Below are 23,847 nucleotides of genomic sequence, written 5' to 3'. Positions count from 1 at the left end.
TCCCGCCACAATGCCAACAGTCTTGACGAAGGGATGTCCGGGGTTGTCCACGCCCGTCTGGATGGCCTGGTCCAGCGTGAACCCCTTGGGGGTGGTTTTATCGTACAGCTGGGTGTAGAGGGCGGGGGTCAGGTTACTGGACATGTAGTTGTTGTGTCGGATGAGGTCAGGGTACTCCGCGCTGCACAGACACATGGACAAAATGAGATGACGAGAACTTTTTAGTAGCGTGGGCGCGAAGGAGCAGGTGTGAAGTGATGAGAGAAGACGGTTCAAACCCAAGACCTTCCAACTAACAAGCAGAGCAGCTGTTGTACAGTCTGCTGACTGATAGGATATTTGTTTGTAAGGGCGGTCATCATTACCTGGCCGGATACCTTCTACCGACCGGGCCACCAGCGCTGGCCTGTCCCGTGTCCCTGCTCGCCATTGTGCCTCTATTGGAGTGATGAGGGTTGAGGAACAGGAGTGGTTTTAAGATGAACACATGGAGGCAAGAAGACCCGAAGTTCAAAGGATTCAAACGATTCAAAAAAATTTCAAGGGATTCAAAGTGTTTATTGTCATGTGACCAGTAAAGAAATGGGTTTCCCTGTACAATGAAAAACTTTGCCATCGGCACGTAATTTCACCAGAGTTCAAGAAACAACATGCTGGAACACTGATAAGGATGATACTTTCTTTAGCGGCTTTATTCAGTTTCCACGACAATCATCACACAGAACAGACACAAACTCCCGCTCACCACTCATTTTCCACACTCATTTGTTAAAAACGAATGTAGGATTATTTTGGTTAAATGTTTATGTTGACAGCGTTAAAAAGTCAAATTAATTTTGTGTTAAAGTTTCAAATATTTTGATTTTTACTTTGGAAAAATGAATTTAATTGAAAGAGGTGTGTATATAAAATGTTTCAGTTTAATGTTAATCACCAAATGTAAATACCCTGAAGAGAAAAACCAAAAAGAGAAGAAAAAATGTACCTAACTTGCACTGTTAAATTCTATTTTTTGATAATAAAAGAGAAAAAATTGGAACCATTCAGAGGAGATTAGCATCACTCCTGTGCAAGGATGACACGTCTTCAAAAAAATTAAAATTTTAGATGATCAATAAGTGTAGGGATGTTATTCTTGTCCCTGCTCTTTATTCAGTTGTATTTTGGTTTAAAGGGATTCTGTTTTCTGACATCAAACCAAACATTAATGGAATTGGGATTTATTTAATCATCGGTGAGTTTTGAAGAGAAAGACTGCAGTTCTAGTCTAAGGCGGCTTGTATGCGTTTCATGAGATAGGCTCGTCCTGTGACTGGAGGGTATTTGTTCGAGCCGTCCAGACAGGTGATCAGAGCTTCATCATCCGGATTGAGGAAGAAAACCACAGACTGCCGTGTGTTGGAGTCTCCAGCAGGGGGCAGCAGAACTCTGTGGAGCTGAGAGACGAGAAGAGCCCCTGATGTCAACTCTGATTGGGGTTTCGCGAAATTAACAATTTTATTACACTTTTCAAAAGTGATTATTGAGTGTAAAACTAACCTCTTATTGTTTATGCTAAAGTTACTCATTCTCAGAATCAATAATCTATCTCTTTTTTTTCCTTTACAGGTTTCATTAATTCAAGATACTTTGGTTCACATCTTCACAGGTAAAATGTGGACTTCTTGAAAACTGGACCAAAACTTGAGAAACTCACTGCAGAGGTGAATTGATCGTTGGTCCAGCGCTGCATCAGGTCAGCGATATTGATGAGGATGTATCCAGGGCTGACAGGAACATCAATATATTCACCTGAACGAGCCTGAACCTGGACAGGAACCAGACTCTGGTGGGTGGCATGTCTGAGGAGTTACCTATGCTGATGGAGCGTGGCCTCCACCTCACTGAGGATGGTGTTTGCATCTAGAGATGTTACCTGCAGACCTTCATTATTGTGGAACAACAGAGAGATGGTGCCGTAGTCCGAATGCTCTCCACACCGCATCTGACCCTCCTTCACTTCCTGCCCCACCGGAGGGTAGTACAGAGTCCGCAGGACAGTGACGTTATTCTTGACTAGGAAAGAGTTAAAACACGCACGACTCATTATTTCCTGGGAATAATAGATTTTTCTCATCTTTAAAGCAGTTCTTAAATGTATTCACTCCAACACTGCGTGATCACCTTCGATGATTTGAAAGATGCAAACATTTAACTCACTGATTTTATTACATCCCGCTTCAAAATGGTGATGTGTTGTAATTGTCAGCGTTTGTGTGTAAGTCCGTTAGTCCATCCGTCAGTCTGTTAGTCCACCAAATATCTTTGCAACTGTTGCAGACAGAAAGATGAACCAAAAAGCACATTGCTAGGGCGGCAAAGGGGATGAAAATAAGATGAGGACTTTGACCTTGAGAAAACTACGTCAAGGTCAAATTTTAACTTTGTACACTCAGGAACTGGATAAGATACAAAGACGTGGGAGAAGGCCAGTGTGAGCAAGACCATAGATCAAAGCTACTGCTTTGATTTATGAAAGTAGGTCAGAGCACTAGCTTTGATCTTTGACCTATGCAAGTAGGTCAGGGTAAAATTTTGAGTTCAGGGGTGTCGTGGGATGTTGCAGTCTCTGACTGCATTGGTTCTTGTTCTACCTTGAAAAATAAAAGTTCCTCCATATTTTCAGCCTGAATGGATAGGTCTGTAAGATGTAGTCACTGTATGTCCATGTTTATTACCATGGTTATTACCACGGTTATTACCTGTATGAACCCACTCGAACATCTTAAACACACTCCACATTTCGAGCAGCGAGTGTTTTGTACATACTTCCCACTGATCGATGGGCGCTGAGGAACACCTCGGGGTCCAGGCCCAGACTGTGGGCCATCACTGTTAGAACCCGCAGACTGAGCTCTTTACTACGAAGGAAGAAAGACGTCAGGACCTCCCGGAACTCTCCCTGTGGCCATTTCTAAGACAAAGGAGAAAAGACTCAGAGCCTGACAGGAAAGGTTTTGGTCCAGCTGATATGGACATAGAAAAATGATCAGTCAGTAATTAAACAGTGTGTTTATTGTCGATCAAATAAATAATTGACGGTTATACTGGCAAGACAGAGAGACAGAGATGGGAAGGACGTGCAGCAGGTTAGGGTGATTAAGGATAGGGATGGAAGTCTATTGACAGATGCCAGTAGTGTGATGGGAAGATGGAAAGAGTACTTTGAAGAGTTGATGAACGTGGAAAATGAGAGAGAACAAAGACTAGAAGAGGTGACTGTTGTGGACCAGGATGTAGCAAAGATTAGTCAGGATGAAGTGAGGAGGGCATTGAAGAGGATGAAGAGTGGAAAGGCAGTTGGTCCTGATGATATACCTGTAGAGGTATGGAAGTGTCTAGGAGAGGTGGCAGTAGAGTTTCTGACTGGGTTGTTCAACAGGATCTTAGATAGTGAGAAGATGCCTGAGGAATGGAGGAGTAGTGTGCTGGTGCCCATTTTTAAGAACAAGGGAGATGTGCAGAGTTGTGGCAACTACAGAGGAATAAAGCTGATGAGCCATACAATGAAGTTATGGGAGAGAGTAGTGGAAGCTAGACTAAGGGCAGAAGTGAGCATTTGTGAGCAGCAGTATGGTTTCATGCCAAAAAAGAGTACCACAGATGCAGTATTTGCTCTGAGGATGTTGATAGAGAAGTACAGAGAAGGCCAGAGGGAGCTGCATTGTGTTTTTGTAGATCTAGAGAAAGCTTATGACAGGGTGCCCAGAGAGGAACTGTGGTATTGTATGAGGAAGTCTGGAGTGGCAGAGAAGTATGTTAGAGCAGTGCAGGACATGTATGAAGACTGTAAGACAGTGGTGAGGTGTGCTGTAGGTGTGACAGAGGAGTTCAAGGTGGAGGTGGGACTACATCAGGGATCAGCTCTGAGCCCCTTCTTGTTCGCTATGGTGATGGACAGGCTGACAGACGAGGTTAGACAGGAATCACCATGGACTATGATGTTTGCAGATGACATTGTGATCTGCGGTGAGAGCAGGGAACAGGTGGAGGAGAAGCTAGAGAGGTGGAGGTTTGTCCTGGAAAGGAGAGGAATGAAGGTTAGCCGCAGTAAGACAGAGTACATGTGTGTGAATGAGAGGGACCCAAGTGGAAGAGTGAGGCTACAGGGAGAAGAGATCAAGAAGGTGGAGGATTTTAAGTACTTAGGGTCAACAGTCCAGAGCAATGGAGAGTGTGGAAAAGAGGTGAAGAAGCGTGTCCAGGCAGGATGGAACGGGTGGAGGAAAGTGTCAGGTGTGATGTGTGATAGAAGAGTATCAGCTAAAATGAAAGGAAAGGTGTACAAAACTGTGGTGAGACCAGCGATGTTGTTTGGTCTAGAGACAGTGTCACTGAGGAAAAGACAGGAGACAGAGCTGGAGGTAGCAGAGATGAAGATGCTGAGGTTCTCTCTGGGAGTGACCAGGATGGATAGGATCAGGAATGAGTACATCAGAGGGACAGCACATGTTAGAGGTTTTGGAGATAAAGTCAGAGAGGCCAGACTGAGATGGTTTGGACATGTCCAGAGGAGAGATAGTGAATATATTGGTAGAAGGATGCTGAGTTTTGAACCGCCAGGCAGGAGGCCTAGAGGAAGACCAAAGAGGAGGTTTATGGATGTAATGAGGGAAGACATGAAGATAGTTGGTGTGAGTGAAGAGGATTCAAAGGACAGGGCTAGATGGAGGAAATTGATTCGCTGTGGCGACCCCTGAAGGGAAAAGCCGAAAGGAAAAGAAGAAGAAGATACTGCTTGACAGACTGGCTGCTGTTATGATTTTGGGACTTTTCTTAACCTGGTTTTCTGTTACTGCTGTATTGAGTCACTATTGACAACCTCGCCCTGTACATTTTTGTGCATTGCCTTATATGGAATTTTTGCTTTACATTTTGTGTTGAAGATTTTGCTTTTGTACTCTAGATTACTTGGATTTTTCCTGAATTTTGGATTTTTCAATTTGCATTTTGCTTTGCTGGCTCTTGCTCTGCCTGAGTTAAATTGTACTTTCTTTTGAGCTTTTTGTTTGGATTTTCTGAACTTTGGAATCTTTCATTAAAACTGATATTTTTATGATGCCTCTGCATCAGAGTCGTCTCCTCAACATCGTGGTTAGCTAACTGCTCTAGTAATCAGTGACCTGGGGCCAACTCCTCATCGTAGTGAAACAGCTTCATTAGTTTTATCTCAAATTCATGGGTCCACAAGAGAACTAAACCAGTGTGAATAAAAGTTATATATTAACATGGACTTTGAGCTCCAAACTGCTTTTCAATCAAAGTGGAATCAATCTTACATAAAGGAATTAATTCATGTATTTGGTACAAAAAAGGTTCCAGATATTTGATTCTGTCACATTTATCGTAGTAAAACTGTGATGGTGAATCTTTACAATGTCAGGCTGTAGAAAGCAAACGTTGAAAGCCTCCTTCAGGTCTGGAGGTCGAAGGGGACTCAACCTGAAAAGCAGTTATGAAAAAGTTTGAAAAAGTTTTGGTTTCAATTTCAAAATACATTGTGCAAATAAGAAGTGTGCTGTGCTTGTTTTCTGATTCCTACCTCTCCTCCTCAGGAAAAACCCAGCCGTGACTTGGGCAGTCAAAGTTTTTCCAGCTGAAAGGTCGTTTCAGTTCATCAGGCTGCTGGAAGAATTTCAGCGAAACGTCCAAAACACGATCCATCTGTCCAAACACGGCAGGAAAAAAAGGTAAAATTTGCTGTGAGCATGTTCAACACACTTAAGTCTGCTTTTAGCATATTGTCACCTCCTCCTGAGTGATCCCAGTGTTCTTCAGAAAAACAAAACCAACTTCTGTTAAAGCTGTTTTAAACTGTTGCCTCAGGTCGTGCATCGGCTCCTCAGGAACTTCTTCTTCATCCAGGCTGTAGGCGCCAAAGTCGATCACTGGGATGTCCATCTTCAAACAAAAAGCCTGTCTGACAGAAAGGGACGGCAGGACTGGAGGAGTTCTCCCACCACCGCACCTGACCCTCCTTCACTTCCTGCCCCACCGGAGGGTAGTACAGAGTTCGCAGGGCAGTGGAATTATTATTCGCTAGAGGAAAGTTAAAACACGTAGAAGAATTAACATAGAACTCAAGATTCATTACATTCCTGGGAATGTTGAATTTGTCTCATCTTTAAAGCTGTTCTTAACTGTTTTTACTCCAACACTGTGATCACCTTTCATGCTTTTGAGACAGATTCATGTAACTTAAAAGGTGCAAACATTTAACTGACTCTGTTTAATTAAACCTCGAAATTTTTTTTAGTTCCTCCAGATAGTCGGCCTGAAAGGATAGCCTGTGAGATGTAGATGCGGTACGACCAGTTTTATTACCACATCTATTCACATTTATTACCATGTTTATGACCACATTTTATTACCCTGTTTACCACTGCGTTATTACAAAGTTTGTTACCATGTTTATTACTATCTTAATTACTATATTTATTAATTTGCTTTATTATTGTTTAGGACGATGTTTATTATGCAGGAGACAGGGTTAGATGGAGGCAATTGATTCGCTGTGGCGACCCCTGAAGGGAAAAGCCGAAAGGAAAAGAAGAAGTACACTATTTTACTGTATAGTATAGTAGTATAGTAGTAATAGTAGTAGTAGTATAGAAATAGTGTAACAATCGTTGTATTGCTATAGTAATAGTAGTATTAGCACTGTAATATTAGTAGTATAGTAGTATTAATACTATATCAGTAGTAGTTGAGCAATCTTAGTACTGTATCAGTAGTATCGTATTGCAGTCATTTACAGCACTGCAGGCCGACGTTGCATAACGGGGTCAAACAGTCAAATCTTTCACGTGATGACCATCAGTGGTCAGGAGTCTGTTACTGGATGTTCATTCATGTGACAAGTGCGCTCAGTTTCTGCACTGTGTTGAATAATGTAAACTCTGTTGCGTTAATCACCGGATATTGTCGCGATATATTTCTCGTTTGCCGCTCGTTTGACAGCTGATTGTCCAGTACCCTGGATGTTATTTAATGTTATTTTGTTATGTTGTACATAATTTTATTAAAGATAATTGACTTTTTTCATCGGAAACAGGAAAATTAGGATTTTATAGCAGCACATTGAAGAAACCTCTAATAGTCTTGTAGTAGCAGCATTGTAATGGTAGTAGTATAATAAAGGTAGTATAGTAATAGTAATAGTAGAAGTATAATAGTAGCAGGTTTGTAGTAGTAGCAGTATAGTAGTAGCAGTTTAGGAATGGTAGTATTATAGTAGTTAGTTATAGTGGGTTTCCAATATTTTCCCGGGGTCAAATCATAGTTAAAGTTCCATTATTTTTCATTTGCTGTTTTTTCGTCAAATAAAATGTAGAAATACTCACTACTATTACTGAGAAAACATGCCATCTTCAACAAGTTTCAACTAATAAATACAGGAAGTTATCATATAGATATTTAAGACACAAGGACCAGAGAATGATTCATATTTTATCTTTATTTACTCGCTGCTTGATCTAAATTACAGGTTTGTTATGTTCCAACTAGTTTCTTGCCTTAATTTGTAGATGTTCTAACTGTTGACAAAGATGCACAGAAATCAGTCATGTGACAAAAAAATAATTAACCGTTAAACTCCATACATATTTTAATGAGAAGGTTCAGGAAAATGCATGTTGTTCAGGGTTCACACACCTCTGCAGGCCACCTGCCATTGTCTACGAGTGCAAAGAATTCTGCTGAACAACATGCCACACTTCATTTGGTTGTATGATTGCATTTAGACGCCATTATTGCATGAGCTCAACTCGTGCGAGGTATACAGATGCTCTGTTTTGACTATTACATACTGTATATGTAACATGAGCCAGACTTTCCAAATATAACCAGTACGTACACCCAACAACATAAAATCCAAGGCAACATGCTTTATCTTCTTCAGGCAGGTGACAGCGGTCTCTCAGCGAGGTTTTCTAGCCAATCATATCATTTTCAATAAGTTGCACAAAGAAAACAACCAAACACCTACAGTTAACCTGATTTAAAAATGATTCATACCTCATCTAAACCTACATTTAGATTTCATTTTTGGCAGATTATTTAAATTAAGAAGTTGACATCTAACTCAAAATCGAACTTAACCACATAATGACGGATCCTATTAAAAACTGGGGTGACTTTTGCATTGAATCGATGCTACACCAGAGATTTACAGTGTAGAGGAAACAACAGAGATGAATTAACTATTCTGCCATAATTATAATACTAACTAGAATTGCAGTTATTCGCACAGTGATTTTCCAGACTTGATCATTCTTTAAAAGACAACTTTTATTCTATAAAATGAGAACCTTGATCTTACGCTCATCCTCATGGGATACGTAGCAAATACGTACACCCGTGATATCTGAAAGAGCACAGAGGTCATCCAGGAGCTGACTGACATGAATACAACATACTCCGCAGCCGACACGACACGCGTGTGAGTATGCATTATCAGTGCATTCTGTGACGGGCGTTTGGCTCTGAAATCTGAATTAATTATTTACCATCAACTTGTGTTTCCTCAAGGCACAGCTGAACACTGAAGGTGTGAAAATCAAGGTAAATTAGGATTTGAGCTGCGGCCAGTGAGAATAGAAAGGCCAGCTCGCAACTCGGACACTGGAGGAGGATCGTAGGAGTGGGACCAGAGGACAGGATGGACGACTCACGGGGGTCGGGGTAAGTTTCAGAGACCACACCTCAAGATGAAACGTCACTGACTCTGTCTCTCCTCTCTGGATTATGTTGGATTTATGTTGCACTTCCGACGGTCTGCAGGCGGTTGAACTGTGAGTATAGTATCCCCTCGGCTGAAATGGCATCCCCGAGCCCGACTGTCCGCAGCGGGTTCAGGCAGACGAGCACCGGCGACAAGCAGAATGTGACGTTACCGCGGCGCCACACCGTGACGGGCTTCGATGGATTCAGGGACAGCTTCTCTCGAGGCTCAGAGTAGGAGCTGTGAAACTCCAGTGGAGCTCTGAGCTCCACTTTGCTGGCATCGACAGACTTGAGACCACAGGCCTGACTGCTGGCCACTCGCGTCCCGGCCATCACTGCTGCCTCCTGGTTCGACCAGTATCCATCCACCGATGCCATGATGTGGTAAGCCAGTGTGTGGAAGTGAATGCGAGTCAGCTCTGCTTCTGACGAGGGTTCGCTGCGACCGTACTGCTCCAGGATCCAGAGGAGGATGTCGCTGACCCGTCCGATGTCCGGAATGCCATTCCATGAAGCCAGGTCTGCGTGAGGCCCCTGACCGGACTTGGTGAGGAAGAGCAGCTCCTGCTCATTCAGACCAATGGAGCTGACCAGAGGCATGAACTGCCAATAGAAACCAGAGGGAAGAACCTTTAGCACATATTCAGGACTATTTCTGGGTTTAAAGGAAGCACTGTCCTCTTTTGTCTTTGAACCACGTACCTCCAGCATGATGCGGTTCATGTAATCTTTGTCGGTCATGCTCGCCAGCTCCAGGTGGATGGGAATATCTTTACGAATGTCAGACATGACAGACACAGACTGCATGGAGGAAAAAAGTACGAGATGAGGGGAAAACTGCACCAAAAATGAATGTGGCTGAAGAATCAGGTGAAATAAAGGAATCGCCACAGCCACAGAATTCTCGATATAGTTATTTCTTTCATCGAATACACAGAAACTATTTCTCATGAGATATTAGAGAAATATTATTGTACTGAGTATAGTACTGGATGCATTTTAAAATAAACAGTTTATCAGATGTGCATAGTTCACAAGAGAGACGTCCACGTTTTTCAACAGCCAATGAGAGCGGGAGCCATTTGATTGGATGTAATCACTGGTTTACTGGTCAGTCTCCTGGATGGCCTGGTTATTATGAACTCATTTGGAATTGAGCTTTTGTCCAAGTATTGTAGGCATTAACCGTCAAGTTAGAAGATCATGTTCTTTGTCCTGTTATAGCCAAGAATCCCTCAAAAAAATCTTAATCAGGATGATGAGGGAGATCACAAAATCTAAAGGATTGTTCCTCTGGCCACAGGTCACCTCTCCAAAATTTGTGATCCTAATTTGTTAAAAAAAAATCTGTAGTGTCCTTTGGTGACCGTCTCTCCCCTGACGTCAACCTGGAGTCCCCCAGGGGTCAATACCAGGCCCATGTTTTAACAGTTTGGGCTCCTCTGATGTAGTGCAACCCTCCTGAGGAATTATGACTCAGTATTTTCTTTCACATTAGGATTTTTTATAACTTTTGTTATACTTCATTTCACTTTTATCTTCCTTTATTCATGACTGCATTTTCATTTTGATCTTGTCCTTACGATTTGCGCCACTCCGTTTTAATATTATATAATTCTTTGCTTTACTTGCAGGTTTACTATCTGTAATTATTTATTTCATTCTTCATTTATTCCTTGTGCCAGTTTTTTTTTGTCCCATTCATTACTATATTTTCATGTTGCACTTACGCACCTGTTGTAAGACCTTGTGACAATGACTTACACAAAGCATTTGACTGAGCATATGAACCTATAAGGTGGTTAAAACATGTAATAAAGTATTAATTATAGGACACAGCCGTGAAGTCACTTGTTATCTTGACACTTGACAGAAGCTTATAAGGAGTTTTAAATGTCAGAATTACATCAGGCAGCTATTAAGTGGAGCCTTTAGGCTCTTTTAAAGGAATGTGAGTCGACAAGTCATTTCCTGAGGCTAACTGAGGGCAGTGATGAAAAGCTTCAACATAATATTATCATACTATGCTTCAACAGCTCTCATTATGACTTCACATCCTGGACTCATCCCTCTAGGTTTAATACGTGGAACTCCCCACCAGCCGATCAGAACAGAAGAAGCCTCCTGGATGAGAAGCAAAGCAAGCAAGCAAGCTCTTCAAGCTTTTCCTTCGAGTCCAGTTGACTTTATTCAACACAGAGATCTACCACGAGCTGGACGACACACACACACACACACAAGTAAGTGCACCAAAGAAACATAAAATATTCAGTTATGAATGGATGTACCAAGATTTCTTATTTTTATTCATGTCCTATGAGTTTTTCTTACTTTTACTTTTACAAAGGATTTTATCCTTTGTAAAAGTTTTAAAATCAAAATCAAAATGTGCTTTTTTGTTCTTTTTACCTGTTAATTACGTTTAAAATAGCTGTCAATATTATGACAACTGCTGCTAATGACAGTGCTTTTGTGAAGGCCACCTCCCAGTCACTGACCTCTCTCAGCCGTTCCTCCCATGTGTCTTTGCCCAGACCCTCCATCATGTGGAAGCCCGACAGGACGACCAGTTCCGGCCGGAACTCGTCAATGCTCGTCGCAAATGTCTCCAGCGAGCTCATCTTCCCGTTGGACATATCGTGAGAAAAGATGAAGCGGTTGGCTTGAGGTGCCTGAGTTGACCCCCACTTTTCACCTGGAGGCAGAAAAGAAAAAAAAACAAAACAGCCTCTGAATCAGGCGTCGGCACCGACTGAAGGAATCACTCTACCTGCATCCGACTGGACGCTGGCGGCGGCGGCTTTTCTTCTCGTTACCTGTCTTGTACTCGAGGATGAGGTGGAATTCATCCGTCTCCTGGAGAGACTCTGGAGGAACGACTATCTGCTCATCCAGCAGCTCGTGAAGTTTAGCACCAACTGGGCCACATAGCAGGACCTGCAGTAGAGCAGCTGATTCGATTCTGACGCTGGATGGTACGAACCAGGTTTTATTTCTATTACACAATTACATATGCAGTAGAACCGTGAGATACGAGCTGCTCGACATAAGAGTTTTTTGAGATACGAGTCGCTGTTCTGTCCACATTTTGTTTAACACAGAAGCAAAAATCCGACATACGAGCCGGGCTTTGGGACGCCACCCCCAGTTGGCAGATGGATACATCTGCTGAGACCGGATCTCGTTCTGTCCCAGGTATTGGTGGATGGATACAACATAACTAATTATGGATGGATAACACAGGTAAAGTCTGCATGTCTATTGGTTGATAAAAATATGTGGGTTTTTTATAGTTTAGGGGGTTTGGGGCTTTTTTACCAAAACTGGAACGGATTAAAATGATTTTAGTTATTTTAAATTGGGGAAAATTTATTTGATTTACGAGCTCCGTCACGGAACGGATTAAACTTGCATCTCATGGTACTACTGTAATAATATAAGTTCATGCCTTCATAAATGTGTCACCCTACCGTCAGACTGGGGTAGGTAGCAAGCTTCTGGCCAATGAGAGCAGCATTCCCTCCGACGTACAGCTGGAAATAGACAACAATTATAACGTTAAAATACAACTCAAGCACCCTGTGGAACAGTCTGGGGGGGTTGTGGCCTTGCCTGTGCACCAGGGTACTCCGATGCCGCACGTGCAATCATCTGAAACGCCTCCCTGTCGCTAAAAAAGCGCTCCGCTGCCGCTCCCTTCTCCATGTAATGGATGAAGATCTCCTTCAAATCCTCTTTGGAGTTCAACACTTCGTGATCCCGTCCGGCGCCAGGAGCCAACCCCACGGCCTGAAGGAGTCCCACTCCAGAGACAACCACGTCCACACAGGCATTCACTCTGAGAGACGAGACAGCAAGAACTTCTTTAATCGCAAATAATCCTGGGAAAATACAAACTACAGTTCAGCCATGTCAGCAGCTGGTAGGTAGTAGCATATTATCCATGCATTATGAATTATTTGCTCACCTCTTGCACACAATTACATCTGGCGTTAAAATAAGACAGGTCTCCAGACATGTCTGGATAATTAAAAATCTGATCTTGGCTTTAGATTAACACTTGGTGTACTAAATATATTTAAAGTTTTTTATTGCATTTCATTCACTTCCCATTTGGTTGTTTTTATTTTTGCAAAAATGTAAAAATAAAACATAAATAGAGGCATGGGTCAGATATGAACTACGACCTGAATTATTTAGTCAACAGAAATATCTGTTAAAATGTTTCTAGCATAGATAACTCAGCATAATCTTTCTAGCATAGATAACCCAGCATAACCCAGGACAGGTGCAGCAAACTAGTCTAAAGGCCAAAAGTTAGGTAAAGCTAGGAATCAGGGCTTTGCTATCCGTCAGAATGTTGAAACATTCCTGCTCACGTTAGAGCTGACTAGAGCTTCTCAACAGACACGGTGATGAATAAGAGATGAAGGTAATGGAAGGACTTCTGACATAATTCCACTCACCCTATTGCCACTTTGCTCCACTGCCGGTTGGGCAGAACAATCATGGCCTCCCAGGCAGCAGCGATCACATGCTCCATGCTGTTTTGGTTGTGCTGGATCCGAGTCTGATCGTTTGGTTGCCTGAAATACTGTAGAATCGTCTCTAGCAGGTCCGGGCAGCCATAGTAAAAATAACCGACAGCTGTCGCCAGCAATGCCACAACTGATGCCTTCTTCCACATGACGCTCCAGTCACCTCTGGAGCATCATGTGGAAGGAAGGAAAGAAGTCAGTCAATCTAATGCAGTCTCAGGATCATTCTGGCCCACAGTGACATTCATCTCTGGTATGTTGCATTAATCCCTGCAGCTAACACCAGCTTCTACCAGCGTTCCTATTCATGATGCCCACCCATCATGAATAAAATCCTCCAGTTCTGGAATAAACCACGGTTTAACCCTTCCAACCATCTCCTTCAGATCCCACCAGAGATTTCTTTTGGGATTCCATCGGGTGACTGTGACAGCTATTCTAAAAAGGAAACAAGCCTTATTCTTGGTCCAATGACGCCCAAGCTTAACATTCCTCCAGATTTTCTCGTGTAGATTTCCTGATTCTTGATGGAATCCATCTCCCTCTCTAAACGCTGCAGGTTGGAGTTCCTGAAGGATACCTCGGGGATCTCTTTCTGCCCCACACGACTTCTCATCGCTACTATAACAAGCCATGACTACATTTAGACCTTCACAGGGAAAATACATGGATTTATAGTTAAATGTTAGTCTACGAGTCTTGCAACACCTGGTTTGCAGACAGATGGCGAGAGTTCATTGACCCTAAAGGTCATCTAAGGTCATCTGGTCAAAGGTCGATCCATTTCTGGACTGCACTGGAATTTAAAAGCAGCTTTTTGGTCGGATAGTGAGCTTTATAAAGTGATCATGTGATCGTCACAAACAGCTATTAATAATTTCAGCCATGAGGGTCAAAAGGAGGTCGCTTCCCACCCCGGAGGACTTTGTCTTGTCACTGACTTTTGATCAGCTGCCAAACGACTTTGTAGAACGCGATGTTCTTTCCACACAGGTTATGATAACTGCTGACATTGAGCTAATCGATATGTTAGCGAACATGCTAGCAGTAGCACACAGGGCGAAGAATGTGTTTTCTCCAGTTTATCAAATCTAATCTTGCGGGTATTTTTGTAATTCGGTTTAGAAGGTGATCCGATTTAGAGAAGGAAGCACACTTTAAACATCTTAACGGAAAAAAATGGACGTATATTAGCTTAATTATCAAAGTAAGCGGGACCTACCGGTGACGTGCAGCTCCGGGTTTGATCGTCAGGGTCCTGTTCGGTGGTCGATCGCACAAGGCGCTCGGTTCGCTGCCGGAGGAGAGAGAAGGCTGCGAAGAAGGACGATGATTGGCTAGGACCGCAGCGGCAGCTTCCGCATATTGCTCTGCGCATGCGTAGCTCATAGTCCACGTAAGGCGCGTATGGTTCGCAGCTGAAACAGGAAGTGTTGACTGGATATTAAATGAAAACTTATGGGTGTGGTTTGTTTATGGGTTGTTGTTTTTTTTGTATTTTTGAAGGCTTCACTTATTCAAAAATAAATATTTGGTTTTAATGACACAGACACACAAACACAGACATACAAGATGAACATCCATATACAGACACACACAAATACAGACACACACAGACATGCACAACACACACAGAATTCCACAGACATACACACACAAAAACATGCAGACATATACACAAACCATGCATGGCTGTGGACACCTTTACTGTTTCACCATTACTTTATTGCATGACTTTGAACAGTTAAAAGAAGTTGGAGCACCAAAAAAGAACCAGGAACCCTCTGACTGTGAAGGTTACCATCTAACCAAGTTCACCTATAATGAATGGTGGGAGAACGTTCAAACCCCACAACACAGAAAGGCATCCTGCAAATACAGAACCGTCTTCCGTGTTCTGAATCTATATTTAAAACCAAGCTGTACTTAGATCCATTCATTTAACATATGCTGTAAAAATATGACGGCTTAAACAATACCACTAGAATGTAGACCATCTTGTTTGGCAGCTGAAGCTCAAATAGGAAGTTCATCCATAGTGAGAAATTTTTTTTTTCCCCATTCATTCTTTATTTAATTAAAAACGATGATACAAAAGTACATTCACTACATGTCAACTGCAAATGAACAATACTACAACCTTGGCATCAGTGTTTGACCTTATCTGATTACTGGTGTGTTGTTTTATTGCACTTCCATGTGATCCACACCCACTGTGACACAAATATGAATGATCTGTCCTTGGATTTCAGGTCAGTCCACAGAAAGCTCCTTTATTTTAAAGTTGTATAGTCAGCTATGGTATTGCTAGAAGTCATACAAGACATTTGCACATGGCCACATTTTCATTTATATCAGATTCAAGTTTCCAGATGAGAGCGTCAAGGAGTCTGAACACCACACTGAGAGGCGTGTCTGTAAAGGAAGCCTCTGTTTCAGGTCTGAAGCCAACAGGGCACACTGAAGCTGCAGAAACCCTCCCACAAGTGACCTATTTATAGCTTTTCTTTTCATTTTGCAACTGTGTGGTTTCATCTTCATTTGCTCTACTTTAAAACACTACAAGTTCAGGCCGCTGGTTTGCTCTGTGGGAATGGGGGAGGTGAAGCTCACTCGAACATCCCGGGGGTAAAATCCCTGAAGCACGCCGTCCACAACAACATCTGGGAGATCTGCAACAAAGAGACAGGGAGATCAGCGATCTGTGTGTCGGGTGTCGAAGTGTTTCTGAATAGGTTTAACTACATCACCAGGTGTCCTACCTGTGGTGCAGTCTGAGAGGTAAGGGTCCAGAAAAAATCCCAACACTCGCTGCTGCGGTAACTGATTACTGAGGAGATAAAGTGAGTGAGGGTTTACATGTAGATAAAACATAGTTCACTACAATGCATCTGGTATTACAGTATTACAGCTATTTGATCTGCTGTACAACACAAATACAGAGAAATGGGAAGTGCTACTAAAGCTCTTACCCGTAATCTTGACTGTCCAAGTCATCAAGTGATCTGAAATTAGAGCACACCGCTGTAATGGTTGATGAAATGCAGGCTAATATCTATGTTCACTCTGCGACACATGCAGAAAATCCATTTTCTTTCTGATACAATGGTTTCATTATAGACAAAAACTTTTTTCTGATGTCAGCCGACCAAACTGAAGGACTTACTCCATGCTGCTCATCCTGTTCCCCGTGTGAAAATGTCTCACGTGGAGGAAATCCAGCAGAATCTGCGGCACATCTTCATTTTGATAGATGATCTCCTGACAGAGAACGAACATGGAAAAATGTGTGCTTAATGAAAATGATGGTCTGGATCATAATTAATTTGTCCACCAAGGAGTTCTTTTGTTTCTGCTTTCGCTGGTTGTCACCTTATTTTTCATTCACGGGGAAACATTCTGCACATTTCAGCACTCATATTTCACCAGTAATAAAGTCTCCCAACAGGAAATACCTGCTCAATAAAAACTGGAAGCTGTCATAAATTTGCTGTCGTTTGTCGACTGTTGAAGCCAAATTAATCTTTACTTTTAACATCTGTTTCATGTTTTGTCCTCTTTTTAACATCTTATGTAAATAAAGCTCGGTGGATTCTCACTTGAAACTGAGGAGGTTCTGATGGAAGAGAGGCTCACACCTTAAGGGGAGCTGAGGTTGCCCTCTCGTTGGGCCGGAACCTGGATGTGTTACCTGGATGTAGTCTTCCAGCTCCTGCCTCCTCTGCTCCAGGGGTTTAGTCCTCAGGTGGGGGTTCCTTTTACTTGGAAAATCAGGAGTCTGGATGATCTTCCTAAGCTGCAGGCACCATGGGAGGAAACACAATACTTTAAATCCACTGCAGAGAACCGGCCATCAAATACAAACAATGCATGACTCGAAATACAGGTATGCCTTGGTTTGTTTCAAGTTACATCGGTCTCAATTATACATTTGTTTTAAAAAAAAATACATGGAAAAATATTTTACTCCACTTTATATTTGTCCATCACAATTATTGGAATCATAAAATTACTAGTAAACCACTAAAAGCACATACTGTATCATATTACTGTAATATAAATCAGAATAAGCAATTTCGTCCGGGATTATTAAAGTATCTATCTATCTATCTATCTAAAAACAAATAATATCATATTATTAGCCGTAGCAACCCCCATGATTCGCAATGAGGAAGAAGCGGCTGAAGACGAGACAGCAACGTTCTTTCTGTACTGTATTAAAAAATAAAATGTAACTGTTTGCAAGTTTCACGTAGATTTGTATTAATTAAATATTATTGAAAATGTATTCATAAATAAAGTACAGAACAAAACTGGGAGTAGCAATTTAAAATAATTACAGTACTAGTCAAATAAATTATCCTCATCAAATCTAAATGAGGATTTGCATCATCACCAAAATCTAATCCAGCTAAAAGTCCTAACCGTCTAGGACGATGTTAAAATAGGATGTTGTTACTTCAGTCATGTTTGTTTGTTTGCTACCTCATTTGAGAAAAACAGCAAAGTCAATTTTTACTAAATAGGGTGGAGTTGTGGCGCACGGGCAAAGAAAGTTAAAAACAAGTATAGACTTGTTGGGACTCGGAGGAGGAATGTATGGTAATGAGTGTCGTTCTAGTTCTATGTGTTCAGTGATTTTTTTTTTCTTTTCAGCACGTAGAGCGTTAAAAAAAACACGTTCAAATAAACATCCATACTTACTTTTCTGTGGAGAGTTTGGAATTCACTGCTACTTCTGAGGACAAAATGTTTCCTCTCATGAAACAAGACTTCCACTCTGAAACGCTGCAGAAAAAAGAATAAGCAGAGAAAAACGATTTACTATTACTACTACTACTAATAATCGGTCATTATGGTTAATATTTGTCATTTTTTGATGATTTTAAACACTAAGTTGTTGTATGGTGTGGTGGTTCTCATCTGTCCAGCAGAGGGCAGCACGCAAAGTATTACTGTAAATAGATTAAGATGGTCTGATCATTACAGCTGCCACTGCAGCACCCAAATAAAACATACGTGTGTGTGTGTGTGTGTGTGTGTGTGTGTGTGTGTGTGTGTGTGTGTGTGTGTGTGTGTGTGTGTGTGTGTGTGTGTGTGTGTGTGTGTGTGTTGCACACATATGTGGATATGCACACATCATTGATATCCAGTAATCCATGGGTCTAAAAAGGGGCTCCGTGGGTCGTGCGTCGGCTGGAGCAAATCCCTCAGGCTTGAGTCACTTTTTAAAAGTATAGTGAAAATAAAATTAACTTTAAATACACAACTACGTCAAAGTCCTCTGGTGGTGTGACTATCTGTGCTTTAATTTGATCTTCTGAGTACAGTACATGGTTTCCTCCTGCTTGAACACAAGCCTGAAGGTGTGTGCGCATAAGTCAACAGACGCATGCAAGCAAACCTGTTCAAAGGACGACGAAAAAACACCTTTCACTTCATGTCAGTGATAAAAACAAGGGACCGCTTCAGATGACAGTATTGTACTCTAATTTCTTTATTCCACTACTTAGTGAAAGTTTATAACCCAGATATCTGATGGTGTAACAGTGACAGGAATCATTCTGTCTCATGAGTGAATGGAGCAGTAATATAGTATGGTATAATAATACATTAACTCAAATGTGAATACTTGTTTATTCCACAGTTCAAACGAAAGGTCGTTTCATTGATTATAATTCCTGCGCCTCTGTTTAAAAAGTCGAAAAGGCTCAGATCCACGCCTCACCTGACGTCGCAGTTCACCTTTACGGTCAAACTGGAGCCGGAACAGACGGCATATGATCCGACAGAGCGAGAAGGTAATCACGGAAGAATGATAAGGGATTCATGGCAAGAAAAGAAAAAGCCAAAACTCGGAACACCAGGTGAGAGATCTTCCTCACCTTTTTGGTCTTCCCCTGCGCGCTCACTTCCCTCTCCATGGAAGGGATCGATACTTTAATCATCAGGAAATCTTCGTCCAACACCATCGGGCTTCAGAAACGGACTCAGGTTAACTTTCTACAAGCGATTACCGGGTTTTTTTGTGCGTTGACGGACTGTGGGTGACGCGGGACGTCGCTCTGCGGTCGGTTTCCTCCTGCGCTCCACCTCCGCGCCAATTAAACTGAAGTCACGTTAAAGGCGCAGCAGAGATCTGGGAATAAACGGAGCAGCAGAGTTTGTTGTCGGTCTCTGCTCGGTGGGAGAAGACAGTGCTGTCAATCAATGTCTGTAAAAATAAGTATCTGTGTGCTAATTATTGGAATTTTCCATTCTTCACTGTCCTGATCTGCTGCTCTACATTTTATGAAGTGTGCGTAAAGAGGAAAAACCTGTTGTCAGGTCAGGAAGCAGTTCTTATCAGTAAAGACTCACCCTGAAGCTAAAAATACAAGGTCAGAAGACAAATAACTTAAAAAACAGGCAATACAGTCTTGACTACTTAGTTTTCCTACTTAGTTTTCCATTCGCCATGTGATGACAATTAAAGGAAGTTTGTGTTTTTAGGTCAAACTGCACTCAAAGGATCATGAAGAATTGAAAAGTTTAATTTATTGTCATATGAAGACAACAACCAACATTTTGCCGCTTTAAATGATTAATTTAAATCAGCAAGTGATGAAAACAAAAGGTTTTAACAACTGGTTTGTACAATAATAAGAATTTCCCCGGCACAGCAGTGGATCCACACAATAAAATATTCTTTTTTGTCAAAGAATTTCACTATAAACCAGCTTATTTAATACTTAAACATGTATTTATAACAACCTGTCAGAGGGAATGGACCTCAGACAAAAACAAGGTGAATAAATTCATGGTCATTGTGTTTAAATAACAATTCAAAGAGTCACACGGCACTTTTAAATCCAGGTTCGCTTCTCAGTGGCCTTGAAACACACTTTGGAGATAAAAAGGATGTAAACCCAGACCACATAGCACAACACTCTGCTCACATCCTCTTGAAATTCAAACCCAACTACGAGCAAGAAAAAGGCAGAAGAACAGCTCATAATTCCATTTTCCTCTTTCTCCGTTTACATACTATGTTTAGCTCCGTCCGTCGATCTGAAACAGAATCACATGCTTTGTCTGACGTCTCTGGTATTTATATCTTCCCCCTCTTGTTGTGGCTCATTGTGTTGTAAATTAAGCTGGCAGAATTGTTTACAGACGCAGTTTTAGAAGATAGATGACATGAGTCACAAAATATAACAGTAATTTGGCTCTTGTCTGCTGAGTCATCACCGTGTTGTACTACAATGCATGTGAATCCTTGACCCGTTCATTGTGTGTGAAGTCACGCCGTCAGCAGATTTGGGCCTTACACATTAACAAAAAGGAAGTTGGTCATGGTTTTGTAGGTCTCGCCGGACAGCTTTATAATTTTTAATCTTAAACATACATTTTTTTCAACTCTTTATATTTGTAAAAATGAACATCTAGGTCACATATTCATACACGTGGAAGCCTCGTGGAGGAGGGGAAACATGTTCAGTCCAGCTGCTTTTACCTCAAACACCTGAATGAAATACCCTGGATGTGTGAAAATGTAAACACTCATTTATCTGACTAATACTTATTGCTACTATATATGGACCGTCTGAACAGACTCATCCGCAGAGCGGGCTCAGTGGTCGGGCTGAGCACGGGGTTGAATATGGATTTAATTTAATTTAATTTAAATTTAATTTTATACTGTTGTGTATATATATATATATATATATATATATATATATATATATATATATATATATATATAAATTATTTATTTATTTTTTATACTGTTACTTTTTATACTTTTTATACTGTTTTATACTGTATATTTTAATTCAATTTTATACTGTTTAAATTTTATTTTATACTGCTTATATTTTAATACTGTAATATTTTTAAATTTTATACTGTTTATATTTTAGTTATAGTTTAGTATATGAGTCCTGTTAGTGCTGCATGTGCCTGTCTGTTAGTGTAATGTATGTCTTGTGGTATGTCCTGTGATGTCAGTGTTTCTTTTTCTCCTGGTGTTTATCCAGTATTATTTGTTATGTAATGCCTGAGCAGTGGATATATGCAATTTCCTCCGGGATTAATAAAGTATCTATCTATCTATCTATCTATCTATCTATCTATCTATCTATCTATCTATCTATCTATCTATCTATCTATCTATCTATCTATCTATCTATCTATCTATCTATCTATCTATCTATCTATCTATCTATCTATCTATCTATCTATCTATCTATCTATCTATCTATCTATCTATCTATCTATCTATCTATCTATCTATCTATCTATCTATCTATCTATCTATCTATCTATCTATCTATCTATCTATCTATCTATCTACTGAGTACGACAGTGAAGCCAAACTTAAAGATGTTACAAATCAACACATTCAACCACACACACTCCAGCTGATTTTATCCCAGGGTCCGCTGCGAGACCCAAGCTTGACTTTTAGATGCTTTATTACAGAAAATCTATGAACACTGAATCAAAATAGGGATTTATTTACTGGGTTCTATTGTGGTCTCTATAACATTGTTTCTACATTAAATTTGCAAATATAGGGCATAATGTGACGCCTTAAATAAATCAATGTATTTTTGAATTGAAAAGATAAAATTATATGCGGTCTGATTCTTAAAGCAAATTCATCTGGAGGTTGTTTTTCTGTAGTGTAAATTCCCTCGTCTGTTGAGAGGAAAGTCACTGCAGCTTCATGCGCTGGAGGTCATCAGATGGACATACCAGCCGGTCTCGGGAGCGTGATGCAATTTGTCAGAGCCAGCGTGCGAATGAAAGGAAGCACTGTCATCCAGAATAACTGTGTTAGTGGATGCATTCTTGAGTTCTGCACAGATTTCACTGCAAGCTTTATTGCGACAAACTGGCACTGATCCACAAAGTGTTCATACAGACCAACAACATCACAGTTATGCAATAAAAACAACACACTGTATGATCTGACTGCCTAAAAAACTTTGATCAACACTGATATGTATGGACTGATTTAAATCACAACTTCACTTTCTCTTGTTTTTTGTCTTGTTTTTACTACAATCTAATTATTTGGATCTAATTTTTTTTTAACCTCTTTAGCTTTAATAGTATTTCTGGTGTCTAAACAAATTTGTTGGTTTTGCTTTCTTAATAAATATTTTTTAAAAACTGCTACATAAAAGTAAAGTATATTTTGAAATGTGTCTGAATGTTAGGTCCAATTTGAAGAAAAATTAAATGCAGTTAGGTTTGTAATGATAAAATTTGGCATCTCTCTACAGCATCTATAATACTTCCTATCATCCTTCCTGTTTTAGATTTTCCTTCTGTTTACTCACTTTGCAGTTTGTAAATGGATGAAAATGAACAATTGTAGTGTACATTTTTAAACCATTCCTAAAATACATCATTTCTGTACATCTGCTCAAACCTTTGCACCATACTGTGTGTAAATTTTGCTAGACTGAAACAGCAAATTTAACATTTAGTTATGCCTTTCCGTACACAGTGCCATCCTTGACTTTTCAATTTCCCAAATCTTAAATAACTGACAGTAATTAAATTAGCAAAATTAACAAACAGCAGCTCAAACCTAAAGCAACTCAAATGATGTGCTTATATTTTGCACTTAAGAAATAAAAAATCCCCGAAATATCCCCTTCAAATAAAAAACAAGAGACATTATAAGGAAATCAAATATTCACCTCATACTGATTGTCATTATCATCTTCATCAATAAAGAAATGATATTATCGCATTATTTGACAGGAATACTGAAGTTATTATAGTAAATATTGAAGAATTATTACGATAAACTTGTATAATTGGCTTTTGAGGGACCAGCAGTAGGTCAAGCTGGGTTTTTGGCTACCATATTCCAGTGGTGGGATGTCCTGAACCACACACAAAGGATAAAATTAAGTCCTAGATACGTTATCTGTCCAGCATCATCCATCCAACCTTTAAAGAAAGATTATTAACTACAAAACCCCAAAAAGTAGAGTAGAGAGCATATCTTTCCAAGGATCACCAATTTGTTTTAATTAAACCAAATTCTAATCCGATAATTTTTTAATGCTTTTTTCTTCAACTTATTAGCAATATTGGATTTAATCAGTTTTTTGTAGGAGTTAATGGTTACTTATGTAAGAAAAACACTGAAAAAGCCCATTCTCACGATGATAACAGAGATGACAAAAAAAAAAATCATCTTTCATTACTAACGTGACCTACTTTTATTTGCTGCAACATCATGCGTAATGAAAACTTCTGTTATTAATTTTTTCACACTAATTTACGTGTTTTTAATTTTACTTCAATAAAAATAATTATTTTCACGACTGGGATAACACAAATACTTGAGTAAAAAACAAGTACAGAACTTGCAATCTGTACTCAAGCACAGTTCCTGACAGTATTCGTCACTTCCTCCCCCTGTGACTAAATCTGATAAACTCTCCCTAGAATCTGTGTCAAACACTTCCGGGTTTCAGGACTACAATTTGCAATAGACGTCACGTGACGGAAACGTCATCGTCCCTGTGTTTACGGAGCA

The 23,847-nt window shown here is 40.5% G+C and overlaps 3 protein-coding genes and 1 non-coding gene across 6 annotated transcripts; 1 reads left to right on the top strand and 3 right to left on the bottom strand.

Moving 5' to 3' along the window:
- Positions 1-549: 549 nt before the first annotated feature.
- On the bottom strand, positions 550-2,942 carry LOC137593541 (uncharacterized). The gene is made up of 5 exons (XM_068312348.1): positions 2,809-2,942; positions 2,200-2,310; positions 1,916-2,055; positions 1,697-1,807; positions 550-1,436 (listed from the first exon to the last, which is right to left on the bottom strand). The coding sequence occupies exons 3-5, from the start codon at positions 1,982-1,984 to the stop codon at positions 1,263-1,265; spliced, it is 354 nt and encodes a 117-aa protein (XP_068168449.1). The 5' UTR covers positions 1,985-2,055; positions 2,200-2,310; positions 2,809-2,942; the 3' UTR covers positions 550-1,262.
- On the top strand, positions 1,006-1,106 carry LOC137594634 (U6 spliceosomal RNA). Its single transcript, XR_011035291.1, has one exon. It is a non-coding gene; the product is annotated as a U6 spliceosomal RNA (small nuclear RNA).
- Positions 2,943-7,477: 4,535 nt separating the features above from the next.
- adpgk (ADP-dependent glucokinase) lies at positions 7,478-14,646 on the bottom strand. 3 transcript variants are annotated; one of them, XM_068312343.1, is made up of 8 exons: positions 14,524-14,646; positions 13,230-13,466; positions 12,376-12,601; positions 12,234-12,296; positions 11,580-11,700; positions 11,262-11,458; positions 9,466-9,564; positions 7,478-9,366 (listed from the first exon to the last, which is right to left on the bottom strand). In XM_068312343.1, exons 2-8 carry the CDS (start codon positions 13,448-13,450, stop codon positions 8,794-8,796), a joined length of 1,500 nt encoding a protein of 499 aa, XP_068168444.1. In that variant the 5' UTR covers positions 13,451-13,466; positions 14,524-14,646; the 3' UTR covers positions 7,478-8,793. The 3 variants fall into 3 exon arrangements, with proteins under 3 accessions (XP_068168444.1, XP_068168445.1, XP_068168446.1); XM_068312344.1 differs by having other exon boundaries at positions 13,230-13,357; positions 14,524-14,609; XM_068312345.1 differs by having other exon boundaries at positions 13,230-13,349; positions 14,524-14,606.
- A 385-nt stretch (positions 14,647-15,031) lies between these two features.
- On the bottom strand, positions 15,032-19,550 carry snx22 (sorting nexin 22). The gene is made up of 7 exons (XM_068313568.1): positions 19,187-19,550; positions 18,006-18,089; positions 16,993-17,097; positions 16,468-16,562; positions 16,274-16,306; positions 16,064-16,131; positions 15,032-15,973 (listed from the first exon to the last, which is right to left on the bottom strand). The coding sequence occupies exons 1-7, from the start codon at positions 19,271-19,273 to the stop codon at positions 15,861-15,863; spliced, it is 585 nt and encodes a 194-aa protein (XP_068169669.1). The 5' UTR covers positions 19,274-19,550; the 3' UTR covers positions 15,032-15,860.
- Positions 19,551-23,847: the final 4,297 nt, after the last annotated feature.

The sequence above is a fragment of the Antennarius striatus genome, chromosome 4 (genome assembly GCF_040054535.1).
Source record: "Antennarius striatus isolate MH-2024 chromosome 4, ASM4005453v1, whole genome shotgun sequence".
NCBI classification, from domain to species: domain Eukaryota; kingdom Metazoa; phylum Chordata; class Actinopteri; order Lophiiformes; family Antennariidae; genus Antennarius; species Antennarius striatus.
This window is presented reverse-complemented; position numbering and strand designations above follow the sequence as displayed.

Excerpts from the sequence above, each read along its gene's own strand:
- LOC137593541 (XM_068312348.1), bottom strand. The coding sequence starts at position 1,984 with ATGCGGTGTGGAGAGCATTCGGACTACGGCACCATCTCTCTGTTGTTC. Across the intron at positions 1,808-1,915 it reads ACAATAATGAAGGTCTGCAG|GTTCAGGCTCGTTCAGGTGA; the intron begins GTAACATCTCTA and ends GTTCCTGTCCAG. Across the intron at positions 1,437-1,696 it reads ACGATCAATTCACCTCTGCA|CTCCACAGAGTTCTGCTGCC; the intron begins GTGAGTTTCTCA and ends CTCGTCTCTCAG.
- adpgk (XM_068312343.1), bottom strand. The coding sequence starts at position 13,450 with ATGTGGAAGAAGGCATCAGTTGTGGCATTGCTGGCGACAGCTGTCGGT. Across the intron at positions 12,602-13,229 it reads TGGAGCAAAGTGGCAATAGG|AGTGAATGCCTGTGTGGACG; the intron begins GTGAGTGGAATT and ends CTCGTCTCTCAG. Across the intron at positions 12,297-12,375 it reads CGGAGTACCCTGGTGCACAG|CTGTACGTCGGAGGGAATGC; the intron begins GCAAGGCCACAA and ends GTCTATTTCCAG.
- snx22 (XM_068313568.1), bottom strand. The coding sequence starts at position 19,273 with ATGGTGTTGGACGAAGATTTCCTGATGATTAAAGTATCGATCCCTTCC. Across the intron at positions 18,090-19,186 it reads CGCAGGGGAAGACCAAAAAG|CGTTTCAGAGTGGAAGTCTT; the intron begins GTGAGGAAGATC and ends TTTTTTCTGCAG. Across the intron at positions 16,307-16,467 it reads AACAGGATGAGCAGCATGGA|ATCACTTGATGACTTGGACA; the intron begins GTAAGTCCTTCA and ends CTCTAATTTCAG.